The sequence below is a fragment of the Cricetulus griseus genome, chromosome 3 (assembly GCF_003668045.3).
Source record: "Cricetulus griseus strain 17A/GY chromosome 3, alternate assembly CriGri-PICRH-1.0, whole genome shotgun sequence".
NCBI classification, from domain to species: domain Eukaryota; kingdom Metazoa; phylum Chordata; class Mammalia; order Rodentia; family Cricetidae; genus Cricetulus; species Cricetulus griseus.
Window position 1 is genome coordinate 20,509,102 of NC_048596.1, and position 23,521 is coordinate 20,532,622.

At 44.5% G+C, this 23,521-nt stretch overlaps 1 protein-coding gene across 2 annotated transcripts in view; it reads right to left on the reverse strand.

Annotated features, from left to right (window-relative positions):
* Positions 1 to 22,283, reverse strand: part of Dntt (DNA nucleotidylexotransferase) — a 35,083-nt gene extending 12,800 nt beyond the window's left edge. For both annotated transcript variants that reach the window (XM_027407480.2, XM_027407479.2), the window contains exons 1-7: positions 22,081 to 22,283; positions 7,593 to 7,767; positions 6,336 to 6,464; positions 5,364 to 5,534; positions 4,424 to 4,495; positions 2,741 to 2,864; positions 67 to 199 (exon numbers count right to left, since the gene is read on the reverse strand). In XM_027407480.2, the coding sequence (XP_027263281.1) occupies positions 67 to 199; positions 2,741 to 2,864; positions 4,424 to 4,495; positions 5,364 to 5,534; positions 6,336 to 6,464; positions 7,593 to 7,767; positions 22,081 to 22,283 (1,007 nt within the window). The remainder of the gene's footprint in view (positions 1 to 66; positions 200 to 2,740; positions 2,865 to 4,423; positions 4,496 to 5,363; positions 5,535 to 6,335; positions 6,465 to 7,592; positions 7,768 to 22,080) is intronic.
* Between the last annotated feature and the right edge of the window lie 1,238 nt (positions 22,284 to 23,521).

Sequence of the window (23,521 nt, forward strand, 5' to 3'; positions counted from 1 at the left end):
CAGAAAGAGCCTTTTGCACCATTTCAGAGGCAGTTAGAAGAGGGGTAAAACAACCGTATCACTTGCCTGCGGAACCCCCCAGTCATGGTGACCAAGGCATCTGGAAGAAACACCGCAACTGCCTCTTTAACTAGCACGTTGATGGCCTCTGCTTCTGCCCTGTTCACACAGCTAACGAGGTCTTCATAGTAGAGGAATCCTGAGAGGCCATTTGGCAGGCCAGTGAAGAGAAAGGCACACATAAGATGACCGGGCATTAATGCAGGAGGGGGCTGTCTCAACCCGTGCTCCCAGGCATGGGCAGACTCTACACAGAGCGAAGTAATCTATGGAGTTATCTGGTCCATTTGCTTGTGGGCTCTTTATGGTTACAGTGGAGCTTTGAATTCTCATGGGGAGGTCTACAATGTCCTTATTAAAGGAAAAGCATTCAAATCCTTCTGGAATCCAAACTCCTCCTATCTGACAAAGAGCCAACACTTCCTCTTCCTCCTTCTCCCCTTTTCTTCCTCTTTTTTGAGCAAGGTCCAGCTGTCTCTGAACTCCTAATTCTTCTGCCTCTGCCTCCCAGGTGCTGAGATTACATGTGTGAAGCACCATGTCCAGCCTTCTTGTCCAATAAGCTGTGTCTGCCAGCAGGAGGCAGGCAAAGAGGGAAAGATGCTTAGCTCCAAGGATTGGGGTAGGTGCTGGAGGGCAGCCGGGTGTGTTGGGGGCAGTCAGTCTGCTGACAATTACTCTTGCCTCTATAAAAGACTCTGCACTTTCATTGACAGTTCCCAAAAGGACTACCCAAAGGCCACTTGACAAATGGGAGACATATTCCTCTAGAGGCACAAGGAGACACAGAAAACCTGCTGCTCCTTGTTTCTTGCCCCAGGATGAAAGGTGGCCGAGAGGCCATTTGGCTTGAGCACACTGTAAACAAAGTTCCCAGGTTCAAAGCCATCTCTAAATGGGATGGTTACAGAAACACGTTGACAGGACCAAGAAAAGATGCTCATGTTAGTAAATACCCCATCACCTATCCCTACCAAGCCAGATGCTTGAGGAACTGCTGGCTTCATATGAATACTGATGTCTTTTCTAGCTTTGTTGTTAGCAGTCAACTTTTTATTGGGATATAGCTGTGTGTGTGTGTGTGTGTGTGTGTGTGTGTGTGTGTGTGTGTGTGTGTGTAAAGAGTTTGTCCTAAAGAGCAACACTGCACTAGGCTTTAATAGAGAAATTGCCATCGTCACTGGCACTCAGGTAGGACTCAGTTGGTACCCGGAATTACCTATGTTCACGCACTCAATGATGTACATGAACACGAAGTTATGATTTTTTAAAGAAAGTGTAGCTGTCAGCTAGCACCTCACACCTGTGTTCCCAGCACTCAAGCCGCTGAAGTAGAATGATCACAAGTTCAAGGCTCTCTGAGTGAAATATGATGCTGCTCCCCACTTCCCATCTGAGTGTTATCAGTCCTCACTATCGTTCCAATACATCTCCTTGCCACTTACATTTGATGATTACACACATTTCTTCTTAAAGGTAGCTCTAGAGCCGGTGTAAAACATACTTACCAGATGTGTACTTTCTGGGTCTAGAGTAGAAACACTAAATCTTTTTCCTTAGACTTTTTTTATTTTCCGTGTGGCATTGTATAAAGCCTATTCGAAATCATTCAGAAATCAGCAAATCTGAGAGATGACTCAGTGGTTAAGAGCATTTGCTGCCCTTCCAGAGGACCCAGGTTTGATTCCTGGTACCCAGATGATAGCTTACAGCCATCTGTAACTTCAGTGCCAGGGGATCTGGCACCTTCTTCTGACCTCCATGGGCACTACCCACATGTGGTGCAGAGATGCATACAGACAAAATATCCATATATGTAAACTAAAAATAAATACTGTTGATTACCCCCACATACCCAGTATCTTCTGCTAGAAGACTCTATACTTCCATATTTAAAAACTTGATAACTTTACCATTCTCCATAACTCCAGAAGCTACAGTGCTTGGAATTATGGCTGTAACTCCTTCTTGAAGACAGATTTACCCTATTTTTATTGCATGTCAAAAACAAACAAATCTTACACATTGGGGGGTTATGAATCACATCTCTTCATTTCTGGAAAAGGTACCAGCACAGTCCATGGAAGGAAGTGACCTGGCCACCATGGGAGGGTCTGGGGGGCTTGCCAGGTGATGGTAACAGTTCTTCCATCTCCACACTGCACTGCTGTCTCTTCCTAGGCAACAGGGCTCTGGTTGGGCAGATAAGGCTGTGTCTATATTGCCTCCCTTTTCTGTTTTCCAGTCCCTAGCACATAATTCACAGTGTGAACCAACCCATGTGAGTGTAGTTTGCTCAGACACTTTCTCTCCTTCCTCCCTGTCAGCTTCTCCCTCTGTCCTTAACTCTCCATTGCGTGTTTCTTACCCAGCCAGACCCAAGTGTCTAGAGGAGGCTGCAGGGAGCAGGACAGTTCCCATCCTGGTATGATACCTGGATAAAGGTGATCATAGCCCAGGAAGAAGCCTTCCTCTAGGCCAGGCTCAGGGCATTCCCTGGTTATCTCAGATTCATCAGTGAGGTAACAAAGGCTCAAGGTTTTAACCAGATCACTCAGTGACGGGTGCTGGAGACAAGATATACCTGGCTCCCCAAGGCTGGAGTCCAAGTAAAAGTGGCTTCCGTATCACTCTACCCTGACAAACCCAGAGCGACCCATGACTTTCCCAATTCCATTACCTGCTTTCTGCATTCTTGTAAATCTCAGGCTTTCATCTGACTTGATTTTACTGAGAGTTCTGAAACCCATCCTGAACCATTTCTCAGCGGTCTTCAGCCCCACTCCAAACACAGATGTAAAGAGCTAAAAGGGAGGGAAAGGCAGGCTGTTAGTTCCAAAAAATCATCACTGTCACCACTATGACAATGGAGTGGCACTTTCCAAAGTCTCAGGATATGGACAAGAAATACAGCAAAACTGTTTCAGTTACTCTTGAAAACAGTAAGAGAATGAGTTGTGTGTGTGTGTGTGTGTGTGTGTGTGTGTGTGTGTGTGTGTGTGTGCATTTGCACAGTATGTGTAAGCATACATAACTGCATGTGGAGAATGGAAGTCAACCTCAGGCTGGGACAGTTGGCCAATGAGCTTCAGGAATCTGCCTGTCTCTGCCTCCTTGGTGCTGAGCTTTAAAAGGCAGGTCACCACTCACCACACCTGTTTTTGTATATTGGTTCTGAGGCTCTTGCTCAGGTTCTCAGCACTTCACTAAGCTCTCTCTTGATCCTGGGGATGGTAACTTTAAGAGGCTGGAGAATCCTTTCACAGCCATAGTGTCACAAAATGAAACAGAGGTGAGAGGCAGACCAATACCTGTGTGAGGCTTCAGTATAACCTAGGTGACAGACTGCCTGTTCTCTCTCCAGCTGCCTCCGGGGTGCTCAGTCTCTTACATTTATCGTGTAGCATGCCTTTGATGGGAGGGTGCTCATGGAGGATCCACATATTCACCCAATCCATAAGTGGGTAACTGCAGGTTACAGGCTTAAACTGTACTTAGGGCCTGGGCTCCTGTTCTCACTATACACTAGGCCTTGTATCACTTATGGAACTAAAGGAACTGGCCAAAGTACCAGAAACTCCAAGGTCAGAGAAACTGGGAGGTGATCAACCCCGAGTCCCAGAAATGAAGATGCAATGAGGACATGAGTTTGGACCAGGTTTGCTCTATTCATATTCTTATGTCCCTTTGACAGTTGTAACCACAAAACAGATTCTTGGTAGGTAATTTCTTCATATGGAAGGAAACTGGAACACCTTGTTTGTTCATGTGTCTGCTTCTTGGGACTCTGTTATGGATTAAGTTGTGCACCCCATGTTGAAGCCCTAATCCTCAGTGTGATTGTCTTTGTACATGGGGTCTTTGGGAGGTGTGCTATTAGTTTTAACTGTCAACTGGACACAATCTAGAATCACCTGGAAATCTTAATGAGGAATTACCTATACTACTTTGGCCTGTGGGCATGTCTGTGGGCGTGGCTTGGCTATTAATTAATGTAGGAAGCCCTCTGTGGGAGATGCCATTCCCTAAGCATGGAGTCATGCTTACTATAATAGTGTAGGAGTGAAGAAAAATAACCGAGAGCAAGCAAACTTGGACCCATGCATTTGTTCACCTCTATCTCTGCCAGGTGAGGGCAACAGCAAGGAGGTAGTAGGCAACTGCAAGCCATAAAGAGAGGCCTTCCTAGAACCTTGATCTAGAATCTTGACCTCAACTTTCTGCTTCCAGAACAGCAGAGAACACATTTCCATTTATGCCTCTCAGTCTGTGGCATGTTAGTGTGGCAGCTCGAGTTAATATAGCCATCCACAGAGAGTAAATAGAAAACAACTCCCCAGTAATCAAATGTAAAACCTCTTACTTTGAAGGATTTATATCGTTCATCATTTAACACGGCTATGACTTCAGAACTTTCTCCATCTTCAATAATTCCCTGAATGGAGGGTGAACAAAAGATTTTGAGTTATGTCCTTATATAATCGTCATGTCAGTCTTAAACCCACAGCCCCAGCTGCTGGTTTCTCACAAAACTTGGGGAGTTTCCCTGGCTGGTCTGAAGAAAGCAAGGATTTCCCTGTATTCCTGAAAACTCTTAGTTGACCATAGACACAAAGATCCTTTATAATCTTGAACAAGGACACAGAGGGATGAGGGTCTGAATCCATAGAAGCTAAGACAAAATATTCACTGACAAGTATTGTCCAAATAGTCCTGACAATTTTCTTATCAACAGATTCTGCTTACCAAAGTAAGAGGACTTTTCAATCCATTAGATTAATTGTTGGCCCACTGAAGAGCCAGTAGTTATCACGCCCTTATGAGGTCTAGCCTATGTTATCTGAGCTGGGATATTTTTTCTAGAATAATGTATCTTGCATTTGATTAGATTGAAACTTGCTACTGGACAGCAAACTTGCCTTGCTGGGAAATCCTTAAATATTGTTAAACATGCAACTACCGCCCAGTCTCTTCCCAGAACACTATAGCTGCAGAATCAGCCCAATGAGCATCACCTTGTGCTTGGCAGGACGAGTCCTGAGTGACACTGAGCTTCTCACTCAGTCTGTCTTGGAAGCCGGAAACTCTGAGCTCTGAGGCTGGCGTCTTGTCCCTACTAGCTGGGTCCACATAGTCCTACTGGGATCTTGCTGGATTATGGATTCTACACATCTCTACCTTTCTCTTTCTGGGCTATGGTGGTCTAGCTATAGTGAGTAGGAGGAGAGAGTCCATAACTATGTGATCTCCTCAGTCTCTCCCTTACCTGTTTGGAGGTTCAGCAAATGCCACTCCTCCCTTACCTCTATGATACATTTCACCTTGTCCCCTAGGCAGGGAATCCCCTCTGTGTCTTTCACACTGATGATGGGGAATGGCAGAGATCTCAGTACAGCGGCTGCTCTCATGAATGCCACACAAGAGCCTTCATTCTCTCTAAACTCATAATTTTCAGCCAGGATATCAAAGGCATCCTAAAAAAACAAAACCAGATCAGCCGGTCTGCTCGTCAGAGTCACTCACAAGTCCCTCCTGTCCCTTTTACTAATGGAGTACCTTTGAAGTAAGGATCAGCCTCCTGAACCTTTGCATCCTCCTCTGTGGGACACTGTCATTTAACGGAAAAGACGGGTGTCTAACGACTTATAAGAAAACTGAATTTAGCATCATTAGACATCTAAAAGCCACTTAACTAAACTGTGACCTGGTGTTCATGGTGTCCCCAGCAGTCGTGGCTGCTGTCTTCCTCAACAGTCAGTGGCCAGGGTTCTGTCATGATCCCCAGACATCTGGTTCTCTTAGCTTGTACATAGAACACGGCCAATGCTTGTGGAATGAAGGGGTGTGTGTTCATCACACTGACCCAGAACAGAGGTTATTTAAGGTGACTCATGTTTTCTTTACCAGCAGGGAATGCAGCTGTGGCTCAGTGGGCCCGCTGACTGCCACCCATTTCCTGTTCTTCCGCACAGATGGGCTTGCAAGTTAGAGCTGAGAAGCCCTCTGCTTGATACTCTACTGAATGTGTTACCCTGGCAAACCCTGACCCCAGAGCAGCTGAGCCTGTCTTCAGTCAATAAACTGAATATATTTTTGCATGTCCATGAAAAAGGAGGCCCACTTGACAGAGAACCAGAGGTCAGGTTAGGCAGGCAGACATGGGGAAGCATCCTCAGATTTCCAGAAAAGTCGTAATTTAACTGATAGACTCATGGAAAGAAACCTCAAGTCCCCACCGCTCCCCTTTGCCCTGGGTGTTAAGAAGGCCTAGTTACCGTGAACAACTGGTTACAGTTGTTTAACGTGGTCTTTCTCTGACAAGCATACTGGGAGATCTTTTGCACAGCAGGTGGTGGAATGTTCTGGGAGCCTGGAGCATGACTCGGGGAAGAATTTCTTCTCACCTACACAAAAGCATAAGCGTCCATTTTGAATGACAATGCCAATAATAAGTGTATATAACTATAAATATTTACTCAAGTATAAAGAAAACACTTACTTGAAGACAATTTATGGCAATTGTCTCTGGAAGAGAGTAAATTCACAGAGGACTCAAAATGTGTCCTATCATAGACATGTGTATGATTGTTCTTTTTATTAGAATATATTAATTACACTTGATAGTGAATTTCATTGTGTCATCTCATATATGTACAGTATACGTGTTTTTGAAATCACAAAAATGAGAAAGAATCAGCAATTAATGATAATTTTCTTTATTGTGTGAATTTATTACAGATGGTCTAAGCCCCTTTCTCAGAGGTTCTAGCATTATTGGTCAAGGATTTGGATGTAAGAACTCATATTCTTTAATTGTTTTCATGAATTGTCAGAGTGAGAAAAATAGGAACTTTTATCTTTTTTGACTTCCAGAATATCGGGGCTGAACTATTTTGAAAAAATCTGTTCATGAATGTGTTCATAATAACAGTTCTCTTAGTCAGGTGGTAGTGGCGCACGCCTTTAATCCCAGCACTTCAGGGGCAGAGGCAGGTGGATCTCTGTGAGTTCCAGTCCAGCCTGGTCTACAGAACTAGTGCCAAGACAGCCAAGGCTGTTACACAAAGAAACCCTGTCTCAAAAAAAATAATAATAAAAAATTGTTCACTTATGGGGCTAAAGAGATGGTTCAGAGGTTAAGAGTACTGGCTGCTCTTCCAGAGGTCCTGAGTTCAATTCCCAGCAACCACACTCATCTGTCATGAGACCTGGTGCAGGCAGAATACTGTATATATAATAAACAAATAATTTTTAAAAAGTTAAAAAATTATTTTTTAAAAGTAGTTCCCATCTATTTGGTGCTTGTAACGTGTCAACACTGTGAATGATTTATGTGTGCAGGCCGTCTTACTTGATGAGCTCACTTCAGTTCCCACACCATCAGAAGAAGTGGGCATGATGGTTTTATGTTAGAGGAGCAAATGGAAGCCCAACAGAGCTAAGTGGAGTCCATGAGAAAAGACCCTGGAACCAACCCAAGTCTGTGGATGCTGACGCCATGTTGGTGGCCATCCAGCAAAGGAGACACTTACAACAAGCTGATGTTTCCCTGTCATCTCCACTGGTTTCCCTGCTCCCATGCATTCAATCAGCCAGGAGACGTCCAGGAGTTCAAGCTCAGAGATGGCTTTGACATTCTGGAGCTGGAGCCACTCCAGGACATCTGATCCTGAGTTGTTCTCTGCCACAATGTGGGTGACAGAATCACTAGAAATGGAAGGCAAGGTTATCCGTAAAAGAAGCTTCCAAAAATGAGACACTCTCCTTCTCCCTCTGAAAGGTTTCAGTGTCCCAGCTCATTAGAGACAAGGTACACACTGGGCCTGACTCATGAATCAGCAGTGGACTACATCTCTGGTTGTGTGTGTGTGTGTGTGTGTGTGTGTGTGTGTGTGTGTGTGTGTGTGTGTAACTGTAGAAGTGGCTGAGCCAGTAGTGGCAAGGGTCTTAAGTGCCTGTTCAGGAGCTTGGTTCTTCTTATCTGGGGATTTCAAGCCAATGAAGACTTGTGTAAGCAGAACACACCTGTGATGTTAACGTGTTGTTGTTAAAGCCAACCTGACCCATACAATGCTTTGGAAGGGAGAGAGTTGGGGTGGGAATATGTAGGGCACGATTCAAGGATACAATTCCTGGTATACTTGAAGAGAAAGCAAAGGAGAAGCAGATGGGCACCTAGCAAGACCACCCTGGGAAACGTGGAGGGGGAGCTACCTTATCCACATAGAGCACCCTGGGAAGGGTGGAGAGGGGGGCTACGTCATCCACACAGGAATCAGTGAATCCACATCACTGCTCCTGAAAACAGAAGCCGCATCTCTTTAGCAGGGAGGTGGAGACGTGGAATTGAAGCTGTTTCTGCTGTGCTGCACTTCTGGATGCAGATCAAAATGCAAATACCCGATTGACAGGCAAGACTTCAGGCTAGTGTCACAAGACAGGCTGGAGGTTGGAACTGAGGCCATTTGGGTGACAAAAGCAAGTTGAGGTCAGACAACATTTTGTAGGGGCCAAGGCAGAACAGGTAACAACATCCCTAGCTTAGATCCATGTAATTCCGAAAATTATTTGTAATAAATTCCTCGAATGATTCTCAACATCAAAACTTTAACCAACAACAAAAGGATCAGTCACTTCATAGAGGAAGCCTCAGTCCGTCCATACTTCTGCCTTTCAGAGGGAAACAGTTTTTCATAATATAACTATATTTATTATTATTATACATATCATTTGTTAAAATATTATTGAATAAACACTAATACTTATGTCTTACAGTAAATGGAATTTGGCCTGCGCTCAGAGAGACGAGCGTGCTGAGGGGTCCTGAAGCTCAATCTTCAAGCCTCCTCCTCCTCCTCAGCCTCCCTTCCTACCATCCCCCACTACTCTTTTCCTGGGACTTCCTGGGACCTGGTAGGCAGGTTTCAGCTCACACCCCTCTTAGATCTCTCAACAGCTTTGTGAGCGACGGCACTAGAAACAACAACAACAAATCAAATAAACAATACCCCCCCAATAATAATAAGTCTATTATGCCTTACAGTTCCAAGGATATCTCCCACCAAAGTGGGAACACATGCCAGCAAGAGCATGAGGCCAGATGGCCACAGTCTGGAAGCAGAGAATGAGCAGGAAGTAGACCCCAGCAGTCGGTGACATGTAAAGGAGACTGGAAAGTAAGAGAACGACTTGTTGGAAGGAAGAAGGCTTCACCAGAATAGGGAGAGGGGTGGGAAATGAAAACAACAACAACAAAATTCCTCAAGGACCCCATGTGACCTGCTTCCACCAGTAAGATTGTACCTCTTAAAGGTTCCACAGCCATCACAGACAGTGTCACCAGCTGGGGACCAAGTATTCAAACATGAGCCTATGGGGGACGTTTCACATGGAAATGATAACAGGTCATAAAGTCTGCGACGTGAGAAACATATGCACTCTTTCTAGTTGCAGTGGAGTCGAGGGATAAATTCTTGATTGGCAACTCAAGCTAGAAGAATATTGGCAGTTTTCAAACCCCATGCATTTTTCGAAGAAGAATTGAGATTAAGTCTCAAAATGAGATGTTCTAGAGCAGGTGCTGCAGCAGACAGCTAGGAACAAGTCCTCCACCAAAGCAAGCAAGAGAAGCAAGAAAATCATGGTCACTGTTATGTATGGATGCACTCTTAGATCGATGCCTGGAGAGTCGTGCTGGGTTCAGTACTGTGCCACTGGGTGTAAGCCCAGTAAGAAGCAGAAATTTTACGTCAATATTTAGAAGTTGATTGTAACTTGACATTGCCAAACCAGCTTTATTATTGATGTTTAAATTGAAGCACTAATGTATTTGTTTTTTTTGTTTGCTTGTTTGATTTTTTTTTCTAGTCAGAGATGGCATTGTTTCTTTGGGTTGGTGGCTATCATGGTCTCCTGCAAACAATTCTCTCTGAGTAAAACACTTCTTCATGTTCAATCCTGAGCCTCGCCAGATAGGATCACAGGGCAATTTGCGCCCTCCAGTCATTCACTAACAATTCTAATTGATGCACTGTGACAATTATCTACTTGGGAACATGTAGATTTGTCTCTGCTCTGAGTGCTTCAATATTGAAAGCTCAAGAGTACTGAAGCCCTGCCATATACCAGGTACTGGTGTTAAATATTAAATATGTTAAATGCACATGCCGTACATTTAATTATTACTAATGCCGTGAGGCAGGCATTATCAGACCCACAAAGCAAAGAGGAAAGAGCAGGGAGCTACCCTGCTAATAACTGTAGGGGTGGGAATTTGATCCTAGGTCTGTTTTAACCCAAAGTCTCTGAACTCTGTAGCCTCGAGTTTGCCCTCTGTGACTTGGTGCTTGTTCCAGAGCAGAGGACTTCCATGATCAGTTCCCTTCCACCCTCCTTAGGGAAGATTGTTTGAATGGATGTCGTGCTGATAAGAAAGAGAAGGAACAGCTGAATGGACGCCATGCTGAAAAGCGAACAGCTCCTTCAAGGGGCGGAGATACAAATGGAGACACTCTGTCACATATCTGCCCAAGAAGCCCTTGAGTATAATTTATGCTTCCTGTTTTCTGTCCAGTGTCTGGACTACAAGACAACAGCAGGTTAGAGCTGTCCCAGGAAATCTGAAATAGCTGTGGTAGCTGCACACCAAGGTGGAGTGTCTACAGGGAGGCTACAACTGCTCTGGGCTTTCGGGGTTTTGCCTAAATCTCTGAGGGAGCCACCTGAGTGCAGATGGCCTGAGGTCCATCTTATAAACAATGCTGCAGCCACTGAGCTCTCACACCACCTGGCTTCGTCCTGCATCTCTTCACCTAGTCTGCCTCTGGATGAAGCTCTGTCTCTGAAGTGGGCTCTGGGAATATCGGGGCCAGAGGCGCTGCTGTGAAACAACAAACAACAAAAAATGGGTGCATGAAAAATGCTGTGAAGACTACACTATTTGCAAAAATGACACAATCCAAATCTGATCTCCCTCTCTCTCTCTCTCTCTCTCTCTCTCTCTCTCCTCTCTCTCTCTCTCTCTCTCTCGTGTCTGTGTCTGTGTGTGTGTGTGTGTCTCTGTCTCTGTCTCTCTCTTTGTCTCTGTCTCTCTCTCTCCCCCACCCCTCTCTCTCTGTGTGTGTGTGTGTGTGTGTGTGTGTGTGTGTGTGTGTGTAACTTAGGCTACACAACAGCCATATAAGGTGGACAACATAACTTCAGATGAGGAAACCAAGGCTTGGTGAGATTATCCAAAGCCAGGATTCAACCCAGCTGTGTCTAATCCCAGTAACTTAATGTTCTGCAGTTAGATCCCTAAGGGAGGTTCCATTCATTTGGTCAAGACACTTTCCAACACTTTCTTATTTCTGTCATGAACTATCTATCATAATTTTTCTACTAATGAGTGAAATACAGATGCCATAGGTAAGGTCAGATAAATCTGTAATAAGGCTAAGGTAGGCACCACCTTGCCTACGAGGGAGGCCTGGGCTTTGCCATTGTAGTAAGTGGTGACAGGAAGTCCCCAGGCAGCTGCCTATACCCTATTTCAAATGCCTCTAGGAGCTGCTAGGATTTCAGAGTTCAGCTTTTACCCAGTTTCTTGGACATGACAAATAACTAGCGTTTTGGACTAAGGTTGGCAAGGTTTTCATTGGTTGTGTTTCTTCTGTGCCAACATTTGCCCCTCTGCCTCCTGCAGAGTGGAGAAGTCTAGGTCCACCCAGGAAAGAGGAAGCTGCAGGCTGGAGCCGGTGTTTGCACACATGGTGATGGCGGTAGTGGGGGGCGGTTATATCAGAAAACAACCTCAAGTGCTGGTGTTCCCCTTCCATCTTGTTTGATATTCAGTCTCCTCCTTCAGCTGGTAACTACCCATCATGCACTCACCTTAGTCCTTGTCTCTCAGGTCAGGGACAGTGGGATCACCTGGGATACAACCGTGCCTGGTGTCCAGCTCAAGGTTAGATTCATTGCCATGATCAACAGTTATTTGTTGAATTAATGAAGTCACCAATAGTTCTAAAATAATAACTCTCTTTCCCTAAGTCCTATCAAAGGTACCGAGGAGCTGGCACTCAGCTCTCTAGATGTGTGTAGTGCCCAGGAGGTGCTAATGGTCTATTTGGTTTCAATTGGCAAATGCTTGGTTTGAATATGGTTTCAGTGTATCCCCTGAGAGTTCATGTTTAGAATCTTGGTCCCCAGTGTGACAATGTAGATGGTAATAAAACCTCTAAGAATGAAGCCTAATGGGAAGTAATTAGTAATTAAGGCACTGCTCTCAGGAGGAATTAATGTAGTTCTTCCGGGATCAGATTAGTTCTCACGGGAATCAGGTTCATTCTCACAGGATCCCAAGAACAAGGCGGACCTTTCCCTGCTTTCTGGCCTCCTCGGCCAGTATACAATCACCCTTAATCTTCTTATCACTGGGATGCCACCAGTCATGAGGATTTACCAGACCTGAGCAGCTGGTATCTCATGTCCCAGACTGAGTGCTCCAGGTGGGGTCCTCATGGCCTTGCATCATCTAGTCTCAAAAGTCCCACAGTGACACTTCTAGTTGGTTGAAGCAGTCACCAGTCCTTTGGGATTCAAGGGAAGGAAAAGATGGTTCCATTGCTTCATGGGAGCAACCATACTGCAGGTGGAGTTTTCATGTCCTGCAGCCATTTTCAAACAAACACACCGAGGCTTACATTAATTATAAATGTTTGGCCAATAACTCAGGCCTGTTACTAACTAGCTCTTACAACTTAACCCATTCCTATTAATCCATGTACTGCCCCAAGGCTTGTTGCTTTTGCCTCTATCTCGTTCTGTGTGTCCAACTCATTCTCCGTCTGCCTGGAGACTCCTCTAACTCCGCCTTTCCTCATCTCATCATTCTCAGTTTGGCTTTCCCACCTAACTATATCCTGTTCAGCTACTGGCCAGTCAGCTTGTTTATTAAACCACTCATAGCAGCATATGTTCACACAGTGCACAGAAGGATTATTCCACAGCATTCATACTATGAACCAATGCACAGCCTAGAACTGCACTTTGGGAAACATGGCTGTGGACTAGGGTCTTGTCTTCAGCAGCTCTAGCCTAGACTAGGTCCCATACTGACTCAATGATAGGAATGCTACTCATTCCTCTTGGGGTCACTTTAGGGAAAACAAGCCTGAGCATGAAAAGCTGTGCACATTTCAAAAATGCAGTCTGCATTTCTTTTTTTTTTTTAATTAAAAATGCCACCATTGGCCGACAGAGGCAGTTGGATCTCTGTGAGTTCGAGGCCAGCCACGAGTTTGTAGACCAGTTTGTGGTCTACAAAGCCACACAGGGAAACCCTGACTGGAAAAATCCAAATAAATAAATAAATAAATAAATTGCCATTATTGACTCTTAAAAAAAAAAAAGCAAAACTTATGTGCATTGGTGCAAAATCTCCTAGAACTGGAGTTACAGAAAGTTGTAAGCTGCCATGTGGGTGCTGGGAATTGAATCTCGTCCCCTGGAAGAACAGCCAATGCTCTTAACCACTGAGCCGTCTCTCCAGCCCCCAACATCTGTATTTCTTTATTTCTTTGTGTGTATGAGGAAGTGTGTGCGTGTTTGTTTTTTGTCTGAATGCATGTGCGCACAAGCGTATGTTTAAGCTAGAGGACAATTTAAAATGTCTGCTTTAGATAGTCTCCAACTTGTTCTTATTTATTTGGGACAGGATTTCTCACTGAACCCCAGAGCTGGAAGACAGCAGGCCCCATCTCTGACTGCTCTAGTGCCAGGTTACAGCTGCTGTTGTGCAGAGCTGTTTACATGAGTGCTGGGATCTGAACTCAGGTCCTCTTGCTTGCATAGCAGCCACTTTAACAACTGATTTACCCAGCCATATTTTTACCAAGATCGTTTTCTCCATATCAGACCACGGCTTTTATGGGCACCATTTCCTAGGAGAAAGCTACAACTTAATTGGTGGTTCAGTTTAAGAACAACTATAAGAAGCCTGTTGAGAAGGGGAAGAGTAGAGGAAAATGGATAATGGGTTGTGATGCTCGCCCAGCACACACACAAACTGTTCACAGTAGCCCGTCCTTTACAAAATGGAGAACTAGGAAGGAGGTTCTAGGTGGCTCCATACACACAGAAACAGAAAAAAGCACGAAGCACTACAATCTGGTCCTGACTCATTGAATACACATTTTGAATCATTATAAATGTGTGCAGTTATTATATATTCACTAGAATATATGTGACAAATATAATTTCATGCAGAAATTCAAAATGTTGCTAGAATTGTCAGGTATGGCTGAGGTGTTCAAAAGCTGCGTGTTATGGAATCGGCTTACACAGCTCAGCTTTGAGTACTTTCCTCAAGTGCTTGCCCCTCCCTAGCTGGCACTGCCTGGCTCCATATTATTAGAGAAGCTTTACATAAAGAAGAGAGGCAGCCACTGTTACCCCTGCCCCGTCCAGGGTGACATTCTGAGCACTCATGGATGGTCACCCTCTTCCATGTTTGTCTTTGTTGCCTGGGAGAAGTCATGCTGGGTATTTTGTAAGCAATGACTTTAGCAGTATTTATAGTTAAACTGAGCTGCTTAGAGAAGCCAGCTTAACCCACCCCCACCCCCTCTCAGCCAGTTCTCTTAGCAACCACCGTGTTTCAGAAGCCTTGAAAGTAAATCGGCTGAGGTTGGTTTTAATCCACACACAGCAGCATCTATAGAGATGGCTTTCTATTCCAGCCCTGGGCAGGCATTCTGAAATTTGTCATTAAACTGAAGCTCATGCATGACTTTTGAAATAGAAAGTAGTTTAGATAAGAACAAGAATACATTTTTCTATTTTTGCTCTTGAATTTATAAAAAATAAAGTTTTTATTAGGTTGCTGATGACAAAAGTAGCAACCATAGACTGAAGGAAAAATGTATTTGATTGCAAAAATTACAAACACAGGTTCCTTCGATGGGTTCGTAGTCACCAGGTAAGTTACTGTCTGAGCAAATATCTTTTTAGTTTTTTTTTTTTTTTTTTTTTTTTTTTTTTTGGTTTTTCGAGACAGGGTTTCTCTGTGTAGCTTTGGAGCCTATCCTGGCACTCACCTGGAGACCAGGCTGGCCTCGAACTCACAGAGATCCGCCTGCCTCTGCCTCCCAAGTGCTGGGATTAAAGGCATGCGCCACCAACACCCGGCTTATCTTTTTAGTTTTATGAGTATAGATGCTTTGCCTGCATGTCTGTGGGCCACACTGGTGACTACCTGGTGCCCACCAAAGCCAGAGGAGGGCATTGGATCCCCTGAGACTGGGGTTACAGCTGGGTGTGAGCCACCATGTGGTGGTGGGAATCGAACCTGGATCATCTAAAAGAGCAGCCAGTGCTCTTAACTGTGAGCCATCTCTCCAGCTACCACAACCTGTATGGCTTGTTGTCTTGACCTGACTGGGAGTGGTAAAGGAGTGAAGAAGGGACAGACACCAAAGAGATGAAAGACACATTGACACAGAAAGCTGAGGTTGGGTGGGCTGTGCACATCCAGATGGAAAGGCACCAGCTAAGAGTTGCTAGTTTTTGTGTACACTGCCAGACATTCAGAATAGAGGAAGGCTTTGCCAGTTTCCCATGGGTTGAGGCGTTAGTCCTTGATGTGCCCATGTCAACAATACACAAACTCCGGATTTTCTCTGCTCTCCACACCCAGTCTCTGAGCAAATGTCTCCTGAAGGTTACTGCATATATAAAAATAAACTAAGTTTTGGTCACTGAGACGGCTCATCTGATACAGGTACTTGCCACCAGATCTGAAAACCTGAATCCAGTTGCTGGATCCACAAAGTGAACGAAGAACTGATGCTACAAAGTTGTCCTCTGACTTCCATGCACGTGTCATGATACGTGGTTGCCCACACACATAAATTAAAAATCAACTAAAAATTGCATTGAAAAGGAAATAGTCTAAGTTCTGCAGGCGAGCTCTATCTACTGGCCCTGTACAGTCAGATCTAGGAGTCAACTTCATGCAGTGACTGACCCATGGCATACTAGGGGTAAGTCCTCTTTTCTAGAGGGCTTTCAGTGGGTGTTGTTAGAAGCAGAGGGGTACATGGAGAAAGGAAGCGCGAGAGAGAAGCAAGAAGAGAAGCAAAGAAAGCCCAGGAGATGTGTGTTAGGGGGGCTGCAATCTAGCCCATCAACATCGGGGTTTCAAGAATGTGTAACCCTTCTTTCTCATCTGGCCCTCTGTTTATTTGTTTGTTTATTTATTTATGCCAACAATGGCCTTGAATAATTTGATTTTGTACACCAGAATTTTGAAGTGATAGAACTGTCTCAAAGATATCCAGAGCTGGATACAGACTTTACTTAGCAATGGTGAGGGGAACAGGTAAGAGGGGCCAGCATGAACAAGTGAGGCCAGGGTGTCCCAGCGTGAGATACTCACTTCTACAGACAGGCAGGGAGAGCATCTCCTTGAACTTTCCATGCCAAAGAGAAACTACAGAAATGCTATGATTCAATTGTTACACATTACATACATGTATCAATTATTATTCTGCACCCCATAAATATATGCAATTCTTTTTTGTTAACTAAAATAGATGAGTCAAATATAATTTTATGAAGGAATTTAAAAAGTACTGCTATTGTCAGTCAGGACTTAGATGTTCAAAATTAACATCTGTTAAAATATGGTTCACGTGTCAAAGTGGCAGAGAAAGAATTGTCATTGGAGCTTCCCAAAGCCATGTCTGAGAGAGGACTCTGGAGTGCATCTTCTCATTGTGGGGTTTGGCTAGAACAGGAAATCCTCCTTGCAGTCACGATCTTTCTCAGGCCAGCATTATTATAAAGGGGATCCCCCAGGGAAGTGCCCTTAACCTCTGGAAACCATGCTAGTGTGCTGAAGGAGGCACTGAGGCCTTTGTGTTCACAGGTAAGCCCTGAGACAACCTGGAATGTTAAGCACACAGGGTCGTTCCATCAAGGAAAGCTAGCCTGGTGAACTTTGATCTTGGTGGCCAGAGATTTTTTCAACACCAGACCCTTACCATAAGCTTGTTTTTCTCAGACAATCTATAGTACCTATCTCTATGGATTTCACAAAGAGTTTTGATGTAGTCATGTCTGACCTGTGTTTAGCTTACTGCTCCTTTATTTGTGCTTTGTTGGCTCCTCACTCTTCTTCCCGAGCCCCACCCCCTACACAATGTATAATTAATGAGTCTCCACCAATTTTCATGTGGAAATGTGGGGTTTTATTACCATGAGATCCCCCACAGGCTCTGAAGGCAATAGCTCTGAGATAGTGAATGTGTGGGTGGGTGGTGGGTTATCACTACAAAGGTCAAACAGTGAACAGATGGAGAGTAAAGGCAGACAGGTTAGAAAATCTTCACCCAGCACAAGCTGTCTGGAAGGAATGAGCTGTGGAGGTTAAAGCCAGTTTTCAGTCACATTATATCTGCAGTCACAAGAGAACGATGATCACGTGCATAAGGCATTCACTGCTCTCTGTAACTGGTTGTGTGTGAGGAGACCAGTTCCCTCAAGCTCCTGGTGCTGTGACCTCCTTGTAAAGTGTGGCTTCTAAACCCTTTCTTCCTCAAGTTGCTATTGACAGGGTATTTTATCACAACAGAAAAGAAACCAAGGGGTTGGAGAGTTGGCTCAGTGGTTAAGAGCTCTTGCTGCTCTTGCAGAGGTTCCAAGTTGGGTTCCCAGAGCTGACATGTGACGTGACTGACAACCATCTGGAGAGCCAGTCCCAGAGCACCCAGAACCCTCTTCTGTAATGAAGGCATGCACCCATGTGGTTCACATACATATAGGCAAAACACTGACTGATACACATGAAGTCAAAAATAAATCTTTTTTTAGAAAGGAAACTAAGATAATGGCAATCAAGATATAATTCCTGACTCCCCTATCTCACTGTAAACTCTTTGCTGGCTAGACTCATATCTTCTACTATTTTGTTTTTCCCTAGCTCTACAAATATTGTACAGAGCTGGCACTCATAGTCTTTAATTATGATGTGAGGATGCTTCTTGCTTTCAGCGAAGACAATGTCCACATTAGCGCCCTCCATTATAGGCAAGCTGTGAAGGACTTGGCTGGATGATGCTGTCCCCTGGTGCATTTGCAGCAGCTTGAGCAACGTTGGCAAGCATAAAGCTCCTAGATGAATAGAAAGATGGGATTCCATCCTTTTTGGTCACAGCTCCTTCTGCCTCAACTATGATGAGAGGAATGTAACAAATGTATTTATAGAGAAAGGTGGATGCCAGATGAAAGTTCTCAAGTAGTTCACCCCATGGGAACTCGGGATGCAATTAGGACATAGAAAACAGGAGGTTTGGGTCCAATTTTTTAGCTTGTATTAGGAGAGTTGAAGCTAGCAATGTGCTCTAAAGTCTAGGATGCTAATGGCAGAGTAAATTCAGTATCCTTTTCTTTGATGTTCAAAACTACATCAAAGGACTTGGTATCTCTTCTCATTCATGTTTTAGGGACCTAAATGGCACATAAAATAGCTGAGCATTCCACTCAAAATAACACATTCATGTTGGAAAGAACAGAGTCACTCCAGAGAGTTCAATACATTGAGGATCTCAGCTAAGGTAGGACCAAGACTGGCCTTCTTGGCAGCCAAAAGTACACAGGGGCTGTAGACACTGCAGCCTGTAACAGAGCATAGCATGCTTTCTGCCCTGGGCTTTGGATTTTTACAAACCAAGAAAGAAGTGTAGCCTTCATTGCTAATCAGTGCCCTTGCCTTTTTTCCTTTAATTAATTTTTATTATGAATCATTAATATTATTGTATGTGTGTAGGCAAGTTAACACGTGACATGGTGCACATATGGAGGTCAGAAATCACCTCTGTAGAGTTGCTTTTCTTCCTCCTTTATTTACCTGGGTTTTAAGAGTTGAACTTAGGTTGTCTGGCTTGCACAGTGATTTCATCTGCTGAGCCATTTTGCCTGCCCTAGAAGCACTCTTAAAAAAAAATAACCATTTCTGTTATCTTCATTTTTATTTTTAATTTATTACATTTTTAAATTTTATATTTTAACATGTATAAGTTTTGCCTGCATGTATGTCTGTGCACCACTTGGGTGACTGATGAACATGGAGGCATCAGATCTCCTGGGCCTGGAGTTGGAGGTGGTTGAGAGCTGCCCTGTAGATGCTGGTAAGCAGCCTGTGTCCTCTGGAGGAGTGATTCTCTCTCTCTCTCTCTCTCTCTCTCTCTCTCTCTCTCTCTCTCTCTGGTTTTTCCAGACAGGGTTTCTCTTTGGAGCCTATCCTGGCACTCGCTCTGGAAACGAGGCTGGCCTCGAACTCACAGAGATCCGCCTGCTTCTGCCTCCCGAGTGCTGAGATTAAAGGCGTGCGCCACCACTGCCTGGATTGGCTCTCTTAATCATCAAGCCATTTCTCCAGCCACATTTATTTACTGTGTGTATATAGAAGTCAGAGGCTGACTTACAGGAATTGCTTATTTCCTTCCACCATGTGGCTAACAGGGATTGAACTTAGGCTGTCAGCAAACACACTTACCCACCAAGCAATTCTGTATGATCTATCATCGTTTTTAAAAATGCATGTCTAAGGCCAGGTGTGGAGGTGCACGCCTTTAATCCCAGCACTTGGGAGATAGTGGCAGGAGGATTTCTGTGAGATTGAGGCTAGCCTGATCTTCAGAGTGAGTTCCAGGACAGCCAGGGCGTCTAGAGAGACCCTGTCTCAACAAACAAACAAACAAAAAAGTATGTCTATTGTAAAGAGGAAAAATTGGAAGGCACAGAAATGTGAACATACAACTTCCCATACCAGATGACTGCTTGTAGCGTTTTCATGGGCTGCTTTCCTACTTTTGCCCTGCTCGCTACTCTCATCTGACCTAGTTCATATTGTGGAGAAGCAATCTTATTCTTTAGGCATGGCTGTACAGGTCAATGGATCTAAGGAATGAACATGAAGTTAATCGCACTTTTCACTAGTGCTACTGTGAACTTTGTCAAAGGATACTGACATCCTTTGTCTGGTCTCAGCATCACATCAGATAGAATACTGATCTGAATGCCAAGGTTAGGGAGAGAAGAGGGGACTGTCCAGAACTGCAGGTCTGGACAGGGTCAGAGCCAGGAGGTGCAGTCTAGAAGTTTCTCCCAACAGAAATCTGGGCACAGAAATTCTGTTAGCACCGGGGCTTCTGTTTCCTGTGGTTCATTTCCCTCTATAGTGCACACATTTGTTGAGTGTGTCAGTGCTCTCAGCCTGAGGACTTCGCTCCATCATAGGCACAGCACCGGTTTCCTCTGTCTCCCGAGCAGCTGGCATAGTCCTGGCAGCCAGCACCTGGGGCACCGCTCTGCCCCTTCGATTCGCTTTGCCAACAAAGTTACCTGCTTCCTGATCACCACCCTACACACTTGCCTCTGTCAGTTTGCCCCGTGGGTTACTCAGCCAGTGAGCCTCACCTGAAGCTTGGACTTTCACCAGAGAGCTTTCTCAGTAAGTGGTATCCTGGAGGACAACTCTCACCCTCCTTGCTGGCCCATGTTCAGTTTCTTTACCATGAAAAGTAGCTTCGTATCTGCTAAAACTTTTTATTTCTGTCTTTAAATTTCTCTTCAAATTTTTTTTTGGTTTTTGTTCTCCTCCTTGATCTATCTACTTTCTTTCCCTTTTAATGCTAACACTGTAAGCCTAACAGATTAGTTATAGTTAAAAATGAGTTGAAATTGGGCTTGTGTGAAAAGAATGTTACGGAACAAAACTGAGAGTGGCTGTGATGACTTAAAACAAAACAAAACAGGGGACCATGTGACAAGAACTCAGAAAACAGACAGCCCCAGAAACTTAGGAAATTCTGATCGGGGACATTTTGGCAAAAGAAGGACTTATATCCTCAGTTTGGTGTGTGGAGTCTGTCATGTCTGGTTACTGACCTTGGAAATGTGTCTCTGCAATGTTTCAAAGCCCACATTTCACCAGCAATAAATGTTTGACAATTTTCTTGTTAAATTCAAGGACTTAAAATTCAAAATAGGCTGGGAGTTGGTGGCGCACTCCTTTAATCCTAGCAATCGGGAGGCAGAGGCAGGTGGATCGCTGTGAGTTTGAGGCCAGCCTGGTCTACAGAGTGCCAGGATAGGCTCCAAAGCTACACAGAGAAACCCTGTCTCGAAAAATCAAAAAATTAAAAAAAATTCAAAATACCACACAAAAGTCATATCATCTCTGACATGATATTATTCTCACCCCACTGCTTATACAGTCACACACAGGGAACCGAGTGGGTCTCTCACACTCCCCACTGTAACCCCAGCAGGTCTATCTGCAGCTGTCATATATGCCAGGGCCTTTACTGGGGCCTTCTGAATCACTTTGAGTCTCCTCATTGATTCAAGTCAATGAATGTACAGAGTGGTCAGTAAAACAATGCTAACTGTCGCTTACTGGCAGTGACTCTGTCGGGTCTAAATGACAGCTTTGACTACCTCCCTGCCTCTTACCACAGCGCTCTGTGGTGGCATCTGTCACCCCTAGACAAACATCTTTAACCAGCATCTCATCCTAAAGCCTATTTGGACCATTCCTTGGAAAACCATCACCAAGGCCCCTTAGGTGCCTGTGGTAAACATCTCAGCCTAGCCCACCGTAAGCCCTTAGCACAGCCAAGGTGTGTGTGTGAGTCAGAGCCAGATCGTCAAATGATCGGTCCTCCCTGCTCCAGAGCAGCAATCTAAAAAACTGAACCCAGTGGTATTGGCTCAGTTTGGTAAAGAACGGGACCGAGTGGTTTCAATGTGAAGTTTTCTGCCTGCTTTTCTGGTTATCACTCCTGGGTAATTAATCTCAGAGTTGGCCATGAGAAGCCAGACTTTTAAAAATCATATCTTTTGGGGCCAATTAGTTTCTATCAATCTCATTTAGCCTCCACTCATCTTGTCTCCCTTAGCTGACTGGCTCCTTGGGTCCCTTGGAGATGCCCTAAAGGCCCCTGAATGCTTGCAAACTGGCCAGGGATGTCCTACCTGAGCTCGCTTTCCACCCTGAACCCTTTCCTTCGGGCCAGCTCCATGAGGAAGGCTCTTCGAGTCGTTCCCATTCTCTTCTCCAAAATGAAGAGGACCAAGTCTTGAAATCTGATGTCATGAGGCGTGGCAGCCACTGAGGTGCCTGTCTGCTTGGGCCTCTTCTTCCGAGGTCCCAGGGGGACCGCTTGCTGTGGATCCATGGAAGCGGTCTGTCTGGCTCTGCCTATGCCATCAAGTGGTGTCTCCTGAATAAGGTCTGTGATGTCACCTTACCAGCAGACTCTGAGGCCAGGGAGAAGCTCATGGGTGCCACCCTGGTGACAGCTTCCTGCTGAGGGAATTTCTGATCAGTTCTTTGCCCAACATGGTGCTCTTGACAAAAAGAGTAAATCAAACTTTTACTTTCACCTGCTTGATCTCTGCAGCGTCTCTGAATAAACTGGCTGAGTACTATTTCTTATTTCTAAATGTGTTCAAGCCCTTTATGTTGCATTTTTAAAGCTATGAAAACTTTATTATATTACAATTTACTTACTGAGCAAGGGGGCGTGTGTATGCCTGCCATGAGTCATTTTTCTCCTCGCACTGTGTGAGTCCAGAGATGAAACCGGGTAAAGATGCTCGATACCCACTGAATCCTCTTGCTGGCCGCTGTTGACTGTATTTATTGATGCCTCTTACCCCACTTTCATTCTTTCCTTTTGAACATTACATTGAATGTGTTTTGCACAGGCGTCATGATGCAAGTGGCTGTTTTGGTTTTACGTGAGTGGCATCTGCATGTCTCGCTCTGCTGGTCTGTAACTCTGATTTCCAGATCTCTGATCAATTCTGCTGCTTTAATCACTGTCACTTCGTGATGGGCACAGGACTACAGGTTGTGAGCACATTCGTGAGTAAGGAAGCCAAGGTTCAGTCACTGCCGATCACAGAATAAGGGACAAAGGAGACCTTAAAGCAGTTCTTCCGGATTCAGATATGATACATCTTAGTTGGGGTTTTGTTTTGTTTGAGGTTTTGCTTTTTTTTTTTTTTCATTCACTAAGGTTTCCCAGAGAGAGATCCATTATATAACTAACATAGATCTCTGAGATGAGATGACATTTGGATAAGAGTCACTGTTTTGAAGTTAGGGTCATTTTCATAACTCTCTGTGTAAAGTGAAAATTGCTTTTCTTTTCTTTCTTTCTTTCTTTCTTTCTTTCTTTCTTCTTTTTCTTTTGTTTTTTCAAGACAGAGTTTTTCTGTGTAACAGTCCTAGCTGTCCTGGAACTCTGTAGACCAGGTTGACCTTGAACTCACAGAGATCCACCTGCCTTTGCTTCCCGAGTGCTAGGCTTAAAGGCCTGCACCACCACAGCCTGGCTGAAATTTGCATCTTTTATCCAACATATTTCCTAGGTGTCACTTCTTGAGTACCTACTATGGTACCTAGGCA